The 13,631-nt window shown below is 43.2% G+C and overlaps 1 protein-coding gene across 7 annotated transcripts in view; it reads left to right on the forward strand.

Annotated features, from left to right (window-relative positions):
* Window positions 1–13,631, forward strand: part of chd6 (chromodomain helicase DNA binding protein 6) — a 338,589-nt gene that overhangs the window by 193,937 nt on the left and 131,021 nt on the right. For 6 of the 7 annotated variants that reach the window (XM_059981079.1, XM_059981076.1, XM_059981077.1 and 3 more), the window contains one exon: window positions 6,983–7,135. The exons of the other annotated variant lie outside the window; for it this stretch is intronic. In XM_059981079.1, the coding sequence (XP_059837062.1) occupies window positions 6,983–7,135 (153 nt within the window). The remainder of the gene's footprint in view (window positions 1–6,982; window positions 7,136–13,631) is intronic. 7 annotated transcript variants of the gene reach the window in all.

Below are 13,631 nucleotides of genomic sequence, written 5' to 3' on the forward strand. Positions count from 1 at the left end.
GTGATGATGATAATATCTTGAAGGATAACAGAATTTTCAGTGCTTTAAAATAATAACCGTTACTATTCAAAAAAGCTGTATTTTATTCATTTAATTTTCAGTGTTTTAAAAGTCATTTCAATAAATAGCTAAATACCATGGGACTTCAAAGACAGATATTTTGTTGTAATGCATTTGTTCATTTTCAATTGAAATTAAAGCACATGTTTTCTACATATCCCATGATATTTTATTTTCTCTTATGAGGTGTATTACCAAAACACTCCGTCCTTCTGCTCCTGGTCCGGCCCCCCCCGTCAAATTTTAGAACCCTGTGTGGCCCACAAGTCAAAAAGTTTGCCTACCCCTGCACCAGATGCTGCCTGTCCTGCTGAGTTCCTCAAGTATTTTGTGTGTGTTGCTCGGATTTCTAGCATCTGCAGATTTTCTCTTGTTTGTGAAAGATTGAGAACATGGCTTTGTTAGAAGAAGATCCTATCTGGCCAATGCAATAAAATATTTTGTAGTGATATCAAAGTGTGGTGGTGAAGTAGATATGGTTGATGGTCTTTGGGGAATTAATTGCCAGCGGGCCTGTTACTCTACTCTTCAAGAAGGGAGAGAAGCATAAGAAAGGAAACTATGGGTCAGTTAGTCTAACCTCAGTGGTTGGGAAGATATTGGAGTTGATTATTAAGGCTGAAGCCTCGGGTTACTTGGAGGCACATGATAAAGTAGGTCATAGTCAGCATGGCTTCCTCAAGGGAAAATCTTGCCTGACATATCAGCTGGAATTCTTTGAAGAAATAACAAGCAGGATAAACAAAAGGGAATCAGTTGATGTTATGTACTTAGATTTTCTGAAGGCCTTTGACAAGGTGCCACACATGAGGCGGCTTAACAAGCTACATGCCCATAGTATTACAGGAAAGATTCTAGCATGGGTGAAGCAGTGGCTGATTGGCAGGATGCAAAGGAAATAAAGGAAGCCTTTTCTGATTGGCTGCCAGTGAGTAATGGTGTTCTACAGGTGTCAGTGTTGGATTCAATTCTTTTTACGTTATATATCAATGAGTTGTATGATGGAATTGATGGTTTTGTTGCAAAGTTTGCAGAGGATATGAAGATAGGTGGAGGGGCAGATAGTTTTGAGGAAGTAGGGAGGCTACAGAAGAACTTGGATTACAAGAATGGGCAAAGAAGTTGCTGATGGCATACAGTGTCAAGAAGTGTATTGTAGAAGAAATGAAAGGGTTGACTATTTTCTATTGACTAATTAAAGTGTTGACTATTACCCCACCGCCAACTAGCGTTTTGGCGCACACCAACGCATGCTCATTACGGTGAAGTAAAAATCAGGGCTACGGCATAGGCTATACAGCCTATATGCACAAGTATAAATTAACTTTAAGGCAAATGCAATGTTGGCATTCATTTTTAAGAGGGCTAGAATATAAAAGCAAGGATGTAAGACTTTATAAAGCACTGATGATGCCTTACTTGGTGTATTGGGAGCAGGTTTGGGCCCCTTATCTTAAAAAGGATGTGCAGAATCTGTTAAGAGTCCAAATACGATTCACAAAAACTATTCCAGAATTGAAAGGCTTGTCACATGAAGAATATTTGATGACTCTGGGCCTGTATTCACTTGAATTCAGAAGACTGACGAATGACATCATTAAAACCTACTGAATGATGAAAAGGCCTTGGCAGAGTAGATGGGGAGATGATGTTTCCTATGGTGGGAGAGTCTAAGATGAGAGGACACAGCCTCAGAATAGAGGGGAGGCCTTTTAGAATGGAGATGAAGAGGAATTTCTTTAGCTAGGGAGTGGTAAATCTGTGGAATTCTTTGCCACAGGCAGCTGTGGAGGTCGAGGCTGTATATATATTTAGGCAGAGGCTGATAGATTCTTGTTTGGTCAGTGCATGAAGGGTTAGCAGGAAATTGGGGCTGAGAGGAATAGTGAATCAACTATGATTAAATTGCAGAGCAGACTCAGTGGGCTAAATAGCCTAAGTCTGCTCCTACATCTTATGGTCTCTGGTATTTTTCTGATTCCAAGACTAAGGCTCCACATGGGAAATGGCCCAAATGTTAGAGGCCACGGACAATTGGATTCAAAATTGGCATGGTAATATGAGGCAGAGGGTTGTTAATATGATTGGCTATCTATGACCCATACTGTTTGATGCATACATTAACAGTTTAGATCACTCCACTAGATTCAAGATTCAAAAACTTTATTGTCATTCCAACCATACATCAGCTCTGCAGGGCAGAATGAGACAGGGTTTCCCAGGGGCAAGTGCAATCATAACATAACAAACCTAACAGTAAATAGTAAACTCAACAATAAATAGTAAAACACAACAGCCACATGTCGGTTAAAATCAAGTTATAAGTATCCAGTGCAAGTTAAAAGTGTCCAAAGCAGAGTCAGGTAGAGCAGCTATTTAGCCGTCTGACTGCCTGTGGGAGGAGGCTGTTTAGTAGCCTTGTGGTTTTTGTTTTGATGCTCCTGTAACATTTGCCTGATGGCAGAAGAACAAACAGTTTACGGAGAGGGTGTGAGGGGTCTTTAATGATGTACTGTGTCTTCTGGAGGCATCGACTGTGAAAGAGGTCTTGGACAGAAGGTAGGGAGACCCCAGTAACCTTCTCTGCTCCCCTAACCACCCTCTGCAAGGCTTTTTTGTCGGCAACACTGCAGCTGGAGTACCAGGTTGTGATGCAAAAGGTCAGCTCACTCTCAACCAAGCCATTGTAGAATGTAGTTAAGATGTTCGTGGGGAGTGATGCTTGTTTAATTTTCCTCAGAAAGTGCAATCTCCGCTGGGCCTGTTTCGCAATCCTAGTGGTGTTCCTGGACCAGGTGAGATTGTCTGAGATCTGCACCCCAAGTAACTTGATGTTTTCCACTCTCTCCACTGTGGAGCCGCTGATGCTGATGGGTGTGTGCTCAGGCTGAGACCGTCTGAAATCGACGATTATCTCCTTGGTTTTGGTGACATTAAGCATCAAGTTGTTGTCACTGCACCAGCTCTCTAGGCGTTTGACTTCCTCCCTGTACATTGTTTCATCATTTTTGCTGATGAGCCCCACCACTGTGGTATCATCAGCAAATTTAATGATCAGGTTCCCCTTGAATCTGGCTGCACAGTCATGTGTTAGCAGTGTAAACAGCAATGGGCTGAGCACACAGCCTTGTGAGGATCCAGTGCACAGTGTGATGGAGTCAGAGATGTTCCTGCCAACACGGACTGACTGTGGTCTCTCTGTCAAGAAATCTAGAATCCAGCGACACATGGCAGTGTTAAGGCCAAGCAGCGACAGTAGTCTCTGCGGGATGCTGGTATTGAATGCTGAACTGAAATCAATGTACAGGATTCTGGCATAAGTGTCTTTATTGTCCAAGTGAGAGAGAACTGTGTGCAGTGTGGTGGATATTGCGTCCTCCGTAGAGCGACTTGGACGATAAGCAAACTGTAGAGGATCCAGCGATGAGGGGAGGCTGTGATATGAGGCTTGACAAGTCGTTCGAAACATTTCATCACTATGGGGGTCAGGGCGACGGGACGGTAATCATTCAGACAGGCTACAACTGATTTCTTTGCTACAGGGATGATTGTGGAGGTTTTGAAGCATCTGGGGACAATGGCTTGACTAAGGGAGATGTCTGTCTGTCAGAACATCTGCTAATACTTCAACATATTCCTTGAGCACACGTCCAGGGATGTTGTCGGAACCTCCTGCTTCTCATGGGTTGACCCTGGAAAGGGTCCTCCGTGTGTGCTCTGAATCAATGATCGGAGCCGGCTGGTCAGATGGTAAGAAGGGACTGGTTCTCCCCTTTGCTGTAGTGTTTGATGCTTCGAAGCATGCAAAGAAATTGTTGAGCCTGTCTGGAAGAGAGGCGTCACTAGTTGGCACATCTTGCTCCTGTGTGCCTTCTCATCTCCATTTGAGATTCTACCAACAGTGGTTGTATCATCAGCAAATTTATAGATTGTGTTTGAGCTATGCCTAGCCACACAGTCATGTGTATGTAGAGAGCAGATCAGTGGGCTAAACACACATGCCTGCGGTGCACCAGTGTTGATCGTCAGTGAGGAGGAGATATTATCACCAATCTGTGCAGATTGTGGTTGAAGGTTATGAAGTTGAGGGTCCAATAGCAGAGGGAGGTACAGATGCCCAGGTTCTGTAACTTCTCAATCAGGATTGTGGGAATTATGGTGTTTAATGCTGAGCTATAGTTGATGGACAGCATCCTGAGATAGGTATTTGTATTCTGCAGGTCGTCTAAGACGGTGTGAAGAACCATTGAGATTGCATCTGCCATTGACCTATTGTGACGATAGGCAAATTTCAATGGATCCAGGTCCTTGCTAAGGCAGCAGCTCAGTCTAATCATGACCAACCTCTCAAAGCATTTCATCACTGTAGATGTGAGCGCTACTGGGCAATAGTCATTAAGACAGCTCATATTATTATTCTTAGGCACTGGTGTAATTGTTGTCTTTTTGAAGCAAATAGGAGCTTCAGCCCATAGCAGTGAGAGGTTGGAAAATGTCTTTGAATACTCTCGGCAGTTGGTTGGTACAGGTTTTCAGAGTCTCACCAGGTACTCCATCAGGGCCTTTCGCCTTACGAGGGTTTACTCTCTTTAAAGACAGTCTAACATCGGCCTCTGAGACAGAGATCACAGGGTCATCAGGTGCAGCAAGGATCTTCACAGCTGTACTTATATTCTCCCTTTTAAAACAGGCAAAGCATTGAGTTCATCTGGTAGTGAAGTATTGCCATTCATGCTATTGGGTTTCGCTTTGTAGGACATAATGTCTTGCAAACCCTGCCAAAGTTGTTGTACGTCCAATGTTGCCTCCATCCTCGTTCAAAGTTGTCTCTTTGCCCTTGAAATAGCCCTCTGCAAGTCATACCTGGTTTTCTAGTACAGACCTGGGACGCCAGCGTTACATGTCACAGATCTAGCCTTCAGCAGGTAATGTACCTCATGGTTCATACACAGCTTTTGGTTTGGGAATATACAATAATTCTTTGTAGGCATACACTCATCCACATAGGTTTTAATGAAGTTGGTACCAATTACAGCATTCTCATCCAGATTCAAAGATGAATCCCTGACTACAGTCCACTTCACCGATTCAAAGCAGTCCTGTAAGTGCTCCTGTGCTTCCCTTGTCCATACCTTTTTGGTCCTCACTACTGGTGCTGCAGTTTTCAATCTCTGCCTGTACTCGGAGAAGAAGTACAACTAGGTTATCACACTTCCTTAAGTGAGGGCATGGAATAGCACAGTAGTCATTCTTGTTGATGGTGTAACAATGGTCCAGTATGTTGTTTCTTCTGGTATTACAAGTGATTGTTGATGGTAATTGCTTTTTCAGACTGGCCTGGTTAAAATCCCCCAAAACGATGATGAAGGCATTAGGGTGCGCTGTGCTGTGCATATTGATGCCGTTGCTCAGATTATCTAAAGCCTGATTTGACATTGGCTTGAGATGGAATGTATACCGCTATCAAAATGATCCTGGAAATCTCCTGCAGTTTATAGGAAGCCATGGGAGATTTACAGGAAAATAAAAAAAAATACAATAGAATTTACATGAACCAAGATTGACATGGAGTACCAGCCTCATTAGCCAGGGCCCAGAATATAAGAGAAACAAGATGATGGTGTAACTTTATAAAACATCAGAGACTACTGTATACAATTCTGGTCACTACACTCTAGGAAGGATATGTTTGTACTGAAAATTCACCAAGGTGTTGCCTGGGATGGAACAGTTGAGTTAGGTGGAGAGGCTAGGTCAATCTTCCTTGGAGAAGAGGAGGCTCGGCAGACCTAATAGAGGCTTACAACATTTTGTAGGGAATAGATAATGGGATAGTAAGAAACTTTCCCTCAAAACAGAGACATATGAAACTGGACGGCATTGTGTCGGGTAAGAGGGGAAGAAATTTAGAGGGGATATAGTGAGGAACTTTTTCACTTTGATGTGGAATTTAGAATGCACTGTTTAAGTGGAGGTAATTGTCACACCATTTTTTGAAGGATCTAAATAAGCATGAAATCACCAATGCTTAGAGCACTAGGTATTGATAAATAGAATTAATATAGAAGTTCCTTAGTGGGCATCATAGACAGGGTGGGCTGAAAGGCCTTTTCTGTGTTCTACGTACTGAAAGGAAAGGTTGGGATGATGTGGAACGAGGACTGCGTGACTATCAAGCCTGAGCACCGGTATAGACCATTAGGGACCAGTGGCCTGCTGTGATACTGTCTGTATTCTCTGTATACCGAGCTTGTGTTGCACATTAGTGCAGCTGATGTATTCTGCGGTCATTTTATTTAGGGAGAGGATTCAGTTAGATCAGTTATTACTGCTCTGACTTTGTCATTTTATCTCAAAAATCTGTACGTTAGCTAACTGATGTATGTTTAATTGTGATATCTAATTGGAGAAGTTATTGATGCCAAAGTCATTAGATTGGAAATGGGGTTGGCAGTAGAGATGGTGAGCTGATGGGTTGGGGGGGTGGGAATCAAATTTCAGGAAGACATCTTCATTACTAAACCTTCTGACCTCACGGTGTTTGTGTTTAGGAAGTTAGTTGAAGGGAGCAGTGTTTTTTCACTTCCCTAGTAACTTTCAAAGGATTTATTGTAGTAAGAAGACCAGCTAAAGTGAATACCCTTCCAAAGAAGTAGTCTGCTCTTAAAACTTTATAGACATTAAGAATGAAGTTGCAGAGATGGTAGAGGAATTATGGCTTTAGATAATTAGAATTCCTGTGGAGTGAATGGAAGCAGATTCTTGTCTCTCAGCAGCCAGCTAGGGGTCCGGGTCATTCAACACCGTGAATGAAATATTTTAGCATTGATCGAGCCTCCCTCCCAAGCTAAGCCTTGTTTAGCAGAGCTGTGACAGTTTGAGATGCTGTCTTAATGACGCCAGTTTCTTGTTTGTTTGGTAGAAGCGACGATCAGGCCGTCAAGTAAAACGAAGGAAGTACAATGAAGACTTGGACTTCAAAGTTGTCGATGATGCCGGTGAAACAATTGCTGTACTGGGAACAGGGCGGATTTCTCCGAACTCTGGCTCCTCACAGAAAGGAAACCAGACGACGGTAAGACGGTGAAGTTTAGAGCAGATAGGGATGTCACTAAATTGGTGAGCCACTTGGGGCAAATGTGGCCAATTTTTCAAGGATTCAAGCAAAGAGCACCAAGTTACATCAGAACTATATTGTGTGAGTTTGGAACACCATGTTTCCACTCTTGCTGTCTGTTAGTGTGGGGTGTGAGTTCTGATCTCTCCATTGAGGCACAGTATCAGGGTAGGGGTGCTCAGACAATCAAGTGTGAAGATTTCTTCTGATAAGTACGAATTTGAAACAGGTGTTTCATAGATCTGTATTTTTGCTGATCAAATTACTCCACAGGAAAATATTTGAGCCATTTTTCGCATTGGATCTAGGGCTTTTATCTAACCAGACTATGGACTAACTGAGGTGTTTTTAAACCATTTTGTTGTGACTGAAGTTGGAAGGTGTAATCTGTGTTTCGAAAGCATTGTCAGTACTGTTCCTCCTGTGTAAAACGAATGTTTGGCCAAGTGTTCATATTGATTCACAAGGTAGCCCAGGTACCGTGTTTGATTTTGTTGTTGCCTCAGTGAATTGATGACTTTATAGCAAATGTGGTGTGAAGATTTCTGGCAAAATTCAAGGTGACTTGTTTGTTTATGCGGTGCTTAACACACAAAGTGGAATCGTGTGATTCTTAGGAAAACACCAATTAGTTTTAATTAGTTCAATGTGTGACTCCCTGGTCTGTTATCTCTACAGCCTTGAATTTTTTTGGCACACTTTGACCACATTGAGCACTTGTTCATCTTGTGCTTATATCTTCTGCTTGAAATCAGTATTATTGTCTGTACGGTATTGGTTTATTATTGTTATGTGTACCAAGACACAGTGAAAAGCTAAATAGATCATTCCATACCTAATTACATCAAGGTAATAAAAGGAAAAGAGAATGCAGGATATTGTGTTACAGTGCAGGTAAACCAGTAAGTTGCAAGGGCCATAGCAAGATAGATTGGGGATTCAAAAATTTATCCGCTAGTACATGAGACATCCATTCAACAGTGAGATACAATCTGCCCTTGAGTCTCGTAGTACATGTTCTCAAGCTTTTGTATCTTCTACCTCAAAGGGGAGAGAAGAGGAGAAAATGACTGGAGTGGGTGGATCCTTGATTACGTTGGCTTTTTCTTGAGGCAGAATCAGTGCAGGGGAGGCAGCTTTATGTGACGGACTGGGCCTTGTTCACAATTCTGTAATCTACCAAGCTGTACTACATCCAGATGGGTCTAAAAGCCATTGTGTGGGTTTGAAAAAGACAGATTTCTGATCTTTCATATTGCACTCTGTTGCTCAATGTAAATTCATTGAGCTCTTCAGCATGTAGCTTCTGTAATTCCCTTCCTAAAAGGCTTGGCTTTTTTACCTCTCTCGTCCTCAAAGTCACTACTCAACCAAATTCTTTGCCCCATCCTTGTAAATTTCAGCAGCTTGATGCCTAGACCTGTTTGGTTTCATCTCCGTCAGGTAATTCTCCCTCATTGAAGAGGTATGTAATTGTATGTGATGTTGGGAGAGTGGATGGGTGAGGGGATAAAGAATTAAGAGGGGAATGAATGCAGAGTGGACCAAAGGGAATGGGGATGAGCAGGGGTTGGGTGGGGGGGGGGGGTTGTGGAAGAGGCCTGAAGGAGGAAGGACAGGACGGGGGATGATTCAAGGAAAGGGCCGAGGAAGAGGACATGAGCAAGATTATGTTTGAAGCAAGTCTGTGTGGCAGAATGCTCATCTCTAATCATCTGGGATCTTTTTGTCATTGGACCAAGAGTTATGTCTATGTGGTAGCCTATTGAGCCAGTCTGTGTTAACAAATTCATGCAGAGACATCTCCCAGTGTGTGGAGGCAAGTTATCAAGTCATACTCTCCTGGCTCAGAAGCAGGTGAGGATTTTGTTGAGAAACAAACTATTCATAAAAGTATATTCCATATGATCATATGACATACAGTATGAACATATCTTTATATTCATGGAGCCATCAAACCAGTGCCACGTATATTTGAAAACATTACATGTCTATGAAGTGTTTGAGAGGATCTTAGAGGAGACGCAGGCTGTTAGTGTCCAGTGAGGACAGGGTCCTGGTTTGTGGTCCTTACTCAGTCTTGGTGGTGGCTGTGCACAGCTTCATTATGTCCCTCACCATACTCCTGAACCCTGGAAAGTGCCATGGAGAATATCATTCTTGTAGTGGTTTTGATACAGCTGTATAAACGGCCTGCTGGGCTGCTTCAGAGCATACTTCAGACTTAACCTCTATCTGTGGGACTGGACTCCCACTCCATCTGCTGCAAATGGCAGGGTCTCCTGGTGGCCACCATTTCAGTTCGACTCCCATTCTCATTCTCATATGCCTGTCCATGGCTATCCTCTATGTCATGGTGAGGCTACAGCCAGCTTGGAGGAACAATACCTTCTGTTCCATCTGGATAACATCTAACCTGATGGCATGAACATCGGTTTCTCAAAGTTATGGTAATTTCTCCCCCACTTCTCTTTCTCTCTCTTCCCATTCCCCATTCTCATTCTTCACTCACCATTTCTCTTCACCTGCCTGTTGTGTTCCTCTGGTTTCCCCCTCTTCCTTCCCTTTCTTCCATGGTCCACTATCCTTTTCTATCAGATTGCTGTTTCTCCAGCCCTTTACCCCTTCCATGTAATACCTCTCAGTTTCTCATATCATTTCCCCCACCCATGTTCCCCCCCCACCTGGCTTCACCTTTCACCTACCAACTTGTACTCCTTCCCACACCCCCCCAACCTCCTTATTCTGGTTTCTTATCCCCTTCCTTTCCAGTCCTGATGACTGGTCTCGGAGTGAAACAATGACTGTTTATTCCTCTCCGTAGATACTACCTGACCTGAATTCCTTCAGCATTTTGTGTCTGTCTTAAATAGGGTTAAGGGTGTCAGATTTCCTTCCCCGATTGGTATTTCTCTATCAGGTGAATAGTTTTATTATAACTCGTAGTTTCATGATCACACTGATACTACTTTTTGCTTTAAATTTTAGATTATTTAAATCGCCCCAGCTGCTGATTTAAGCTCGTCCTCAGTTTAATACTGCAGGTCTTTGGAAGCAACAGTATTTTTATTAGAGCAGTGAGCTGAGGGAATTGAACATAGTAATGCTTCATATTCCAGCCGTATTTGATCACCATGCCCCTGATTTTGGAATGCAAACACCGGAATCCGCAGCGTTATTGCAGCTTACCGGGGGGTGTTAGTTAAATGTAGCTTGTAATTCTTTGCCTGAAGGTGACCAAGGAGTGATCTCATCAAGGAGTTTGGACACTGAGCAGGAAAAGGCCAATTGAGTTCCACCATTCAGTATGATCTGCCCAGGCCTCCTCTCCCTTCAGCACCAGTTCCCCAATATCAAGATTTGATAAGGTAGAGTGAGAGAAATTATTTCCTTTGAGGGCGTGACTGTTAATTAGAATCCAGGATTGAAATGGAGAAACAGTTGGGATGAAATTGTCAAAAGGTGAATAAGTGTCACTCAGCCATGATTTCATTAAATGGCAGAGATGGGCGGAAATGCCTGCTCCTACCCAGTGTTCTTACACTTGGACCCATAGTCTCCTTTGCCAAATCCAGTACCTAGTGTTGTGCTTTGTGTTTCATTCAAGTGAGGAGAGAGACAATGCTCCATCCATGTTAGAATGGCACGGTAGTGTAGCAGTTAGTGTAACACTATTACAGTGTCAGTGACTTAGGTTCAATTCCCACTGTTATCTGTAAGTTCCTTGCATGTTCCTTCTGTAACTGCATGGTTTCCACAGGGTGCTCTGGTTTCTTCCCACTTTCCAAAGGTGTACTGGTTAATTGGGCGATGTGGGCTCACTGGGCTGGAAGGGCCATTTAGTGTGTTGTATCTCTAAATCAATTAAAAATGTTGTGGCCACTCCACCTGCAAATGTCTAGTGCCTGTGTGAGGAGAGATTGGTGTTTAGCACCAGGGAAGTTATAAGCTTCAGGTCTATTAAAGCAGTAGTCCCCAACCACCAGGCTGTGGACCAGTACTGGGCCATGAGGAAACGATATGATTTGGTGATATGAATCAGCTGCACCTTTCCTCATCCCTTGGCACGCCCACTGTTGAACGCACGCGAGGTCATTACCCATGTGAGGTCATTAACCTACAACTGCTCGATGAGTAAAAACAAATGTCGCTTGAGAGTTTCTTTGGAAGAGGTGGTAGGGGACATAAAAGGCCAAACGATGATGATAAAACAGAGACAGCTGAGGCTGAGACTGCAAAAAAAAAAGAAAGCTTCCTTCAACAGAAAATACAACGAGTCGTACATAAAATATGGCTTTAATGTGACTGGTGACTCGCATGCTCCAAGCCCCCTGTGTGTGATATGTGGAGACAAGCTGTCCAAAGAGGCAATGAAGCCCTCAAAACTGCTTTGGCACCTTGAGTCCAAGCACCCTGCACTTAAAGGCAAACCCGTTGAGTTTTTTGGGCAGAAAAAGCGTGAGCAAGCGGGACAGAAGCAAGTGCTGAGAGCTGCCATCTCCACAAATGCTGCTGCTGCTCTTAGTGGTTAGCCATATTGCTAAGGCTAAGAAGCCTTTCACTGTTGGTGAAGAATTTTTTTCTGCTTGCTGCCAAGGACATGTGCCGTGAACTGTTGGGAGAAGCTGCAGCTAACAAGATGGCACAGGTTTCTCTTTCAGCTGCGACAGGTTCAAGGAGAATTGATGACATAGCGGAGGACATCGAAGCACAGCTGTTGGAACGGCTTAACGAGTCACCATGGTATGCTATCCAGGTTGACAAGTCTACCAATGTTGACAACAAGGCAATTCTGCTGGTTCATGTGTGATATATATTTCAAGACGACGTGCATAAGGATATGTTGTGTGCACTGCCGCTGCCACCTAACACAATTAGGGCAGAGCTATTCAAGTCTTTGAATGACTACATGTCAGGCAAACTGGACTGGTCATTCTGTGTTGGAATATGCACAGACGGGGCTGCAGCTATGACTGGACGGCTGTCTGGTTTCACTACCTGAGTAAAAGAGGTTGCTCCTGAATGCCAGTCTACACACAGTATCATACACAGGGAAATGCTGGCTAGCTGAAAAATGTCACCTGATCTTAACAGCGTATTGAGTGACGTTGTTGAAGTTATCAATCACATCAAAGCAAAAGCCCTTAACTCACGTTTGTTTGAGCAGCTTTGTGAGGAAATGGATGCAGAGCACAAATGCCTTCTCTTACACACTGATGTCAGGTGGCTATCGAGGGGGAGAGCCCTGGCCAGGGCTTTTGAGTTAAGAGAGCCGCCACAGAGATTTCTTTCAGGAAAATGTCACCACTGGCAGCACACTTCGGTGACAAGGAGTGGATGGCAAAACTTGCTTATCTGTATGGCATCTTCAGCCTGCTCAGTGAACTCAATTTGTCACTTTAGCGGAGAATGGCAACTGTCTTCAAGTTGGCAGATAAAGTGTCTGCTTTCAAAGCCAAACTGGAACTGAGGGGATGACGAGTGGATGGGGGCATATTTGAAATGTTCCCAGCATTAGCTGGGATTTTGGGGGAGATTGAGGCTGCACCATCCTTCTCACAGCTTCTAATGCAAGGGTTGAAAAGTATGTTTGACATAACATCTTTGCCAGCATTCTGGATCAAAGTCAAGGCTGAATATCCTGAGATGGCCACGAAAGCACTGAAAACGTTGCTTCCATTTCCAACATTATTTCTCTGTGAAGTGGGGTTTTCTGCAATGAATGCAACAAAAACTAAATTGCTGAATAGACTGGACATAAGGAATCCCCTTCGAGTATGGCTGTCTCCCATCACCCCTCGATGGGACCGTCTTGTTCCAGGGAAACAAGCCCAGGGCTCCCACTGATTCAGCGATATTGGTGCATTGCAACGATTTTATATGTTCATACAAGGAAAATATGCGCTGTGTGTTTAATATCCAAATGTTACTTAAAATGTTATGATGCTATTGACTTATAAGTGACTTATAATTGACTTATCACTATATACATGCGAGGAAAATATGAGCTGTGTGTTTAATATTAAATTCGTTAGATAAACCCTTTTAGAAATGAAATTGAGTGTAATAGTGTAAGTGACTTAATCACCTATATTTCGGTTGTGATGAACCTGCCACCCGTCTGCAAGAATATTGACAATATTGCAAAAAAAGGTTGGTGACCCCTGTATTAAAGATCAACTTTATTCACTATATACACAGTGGTATGCAAAGGTTTGGGCACCCCACTGGTCAAAATTTCTGTTTCTGTTACTGTCAATAGCTAAGCGAGTAAAAGATGACATGATTTCCAAAAGGCATAAAGTTAAAGATGACACATTTCTTTAATATATTAAGCAAGACACTACCAGCCTCCCTCCCCCCTCTGATCCCATCTGTCATCCGTGCCAGGTCTTTACCATTCCCTCTGACCTTCAACTCTCTGAGGCAGAGTACTCCGTCCTCAGTAAGGGCC

The sequence above is a fragment of the Hypanus sabinus genome, chromosome 9, assembly GCF_030144855.1.
Source record: "Hypanus sabinus isolate sHypSab1 chromosome 9, sHypSab1.hap1, whole genome shotgun sequence".
NCBI classification, from domain to species: Eukaryota; Metazoa; Chordata; class Chondrichthyes; order Myliobatiformes; family Dasyatidae; genus Hypanus; species Hypanus sabinus.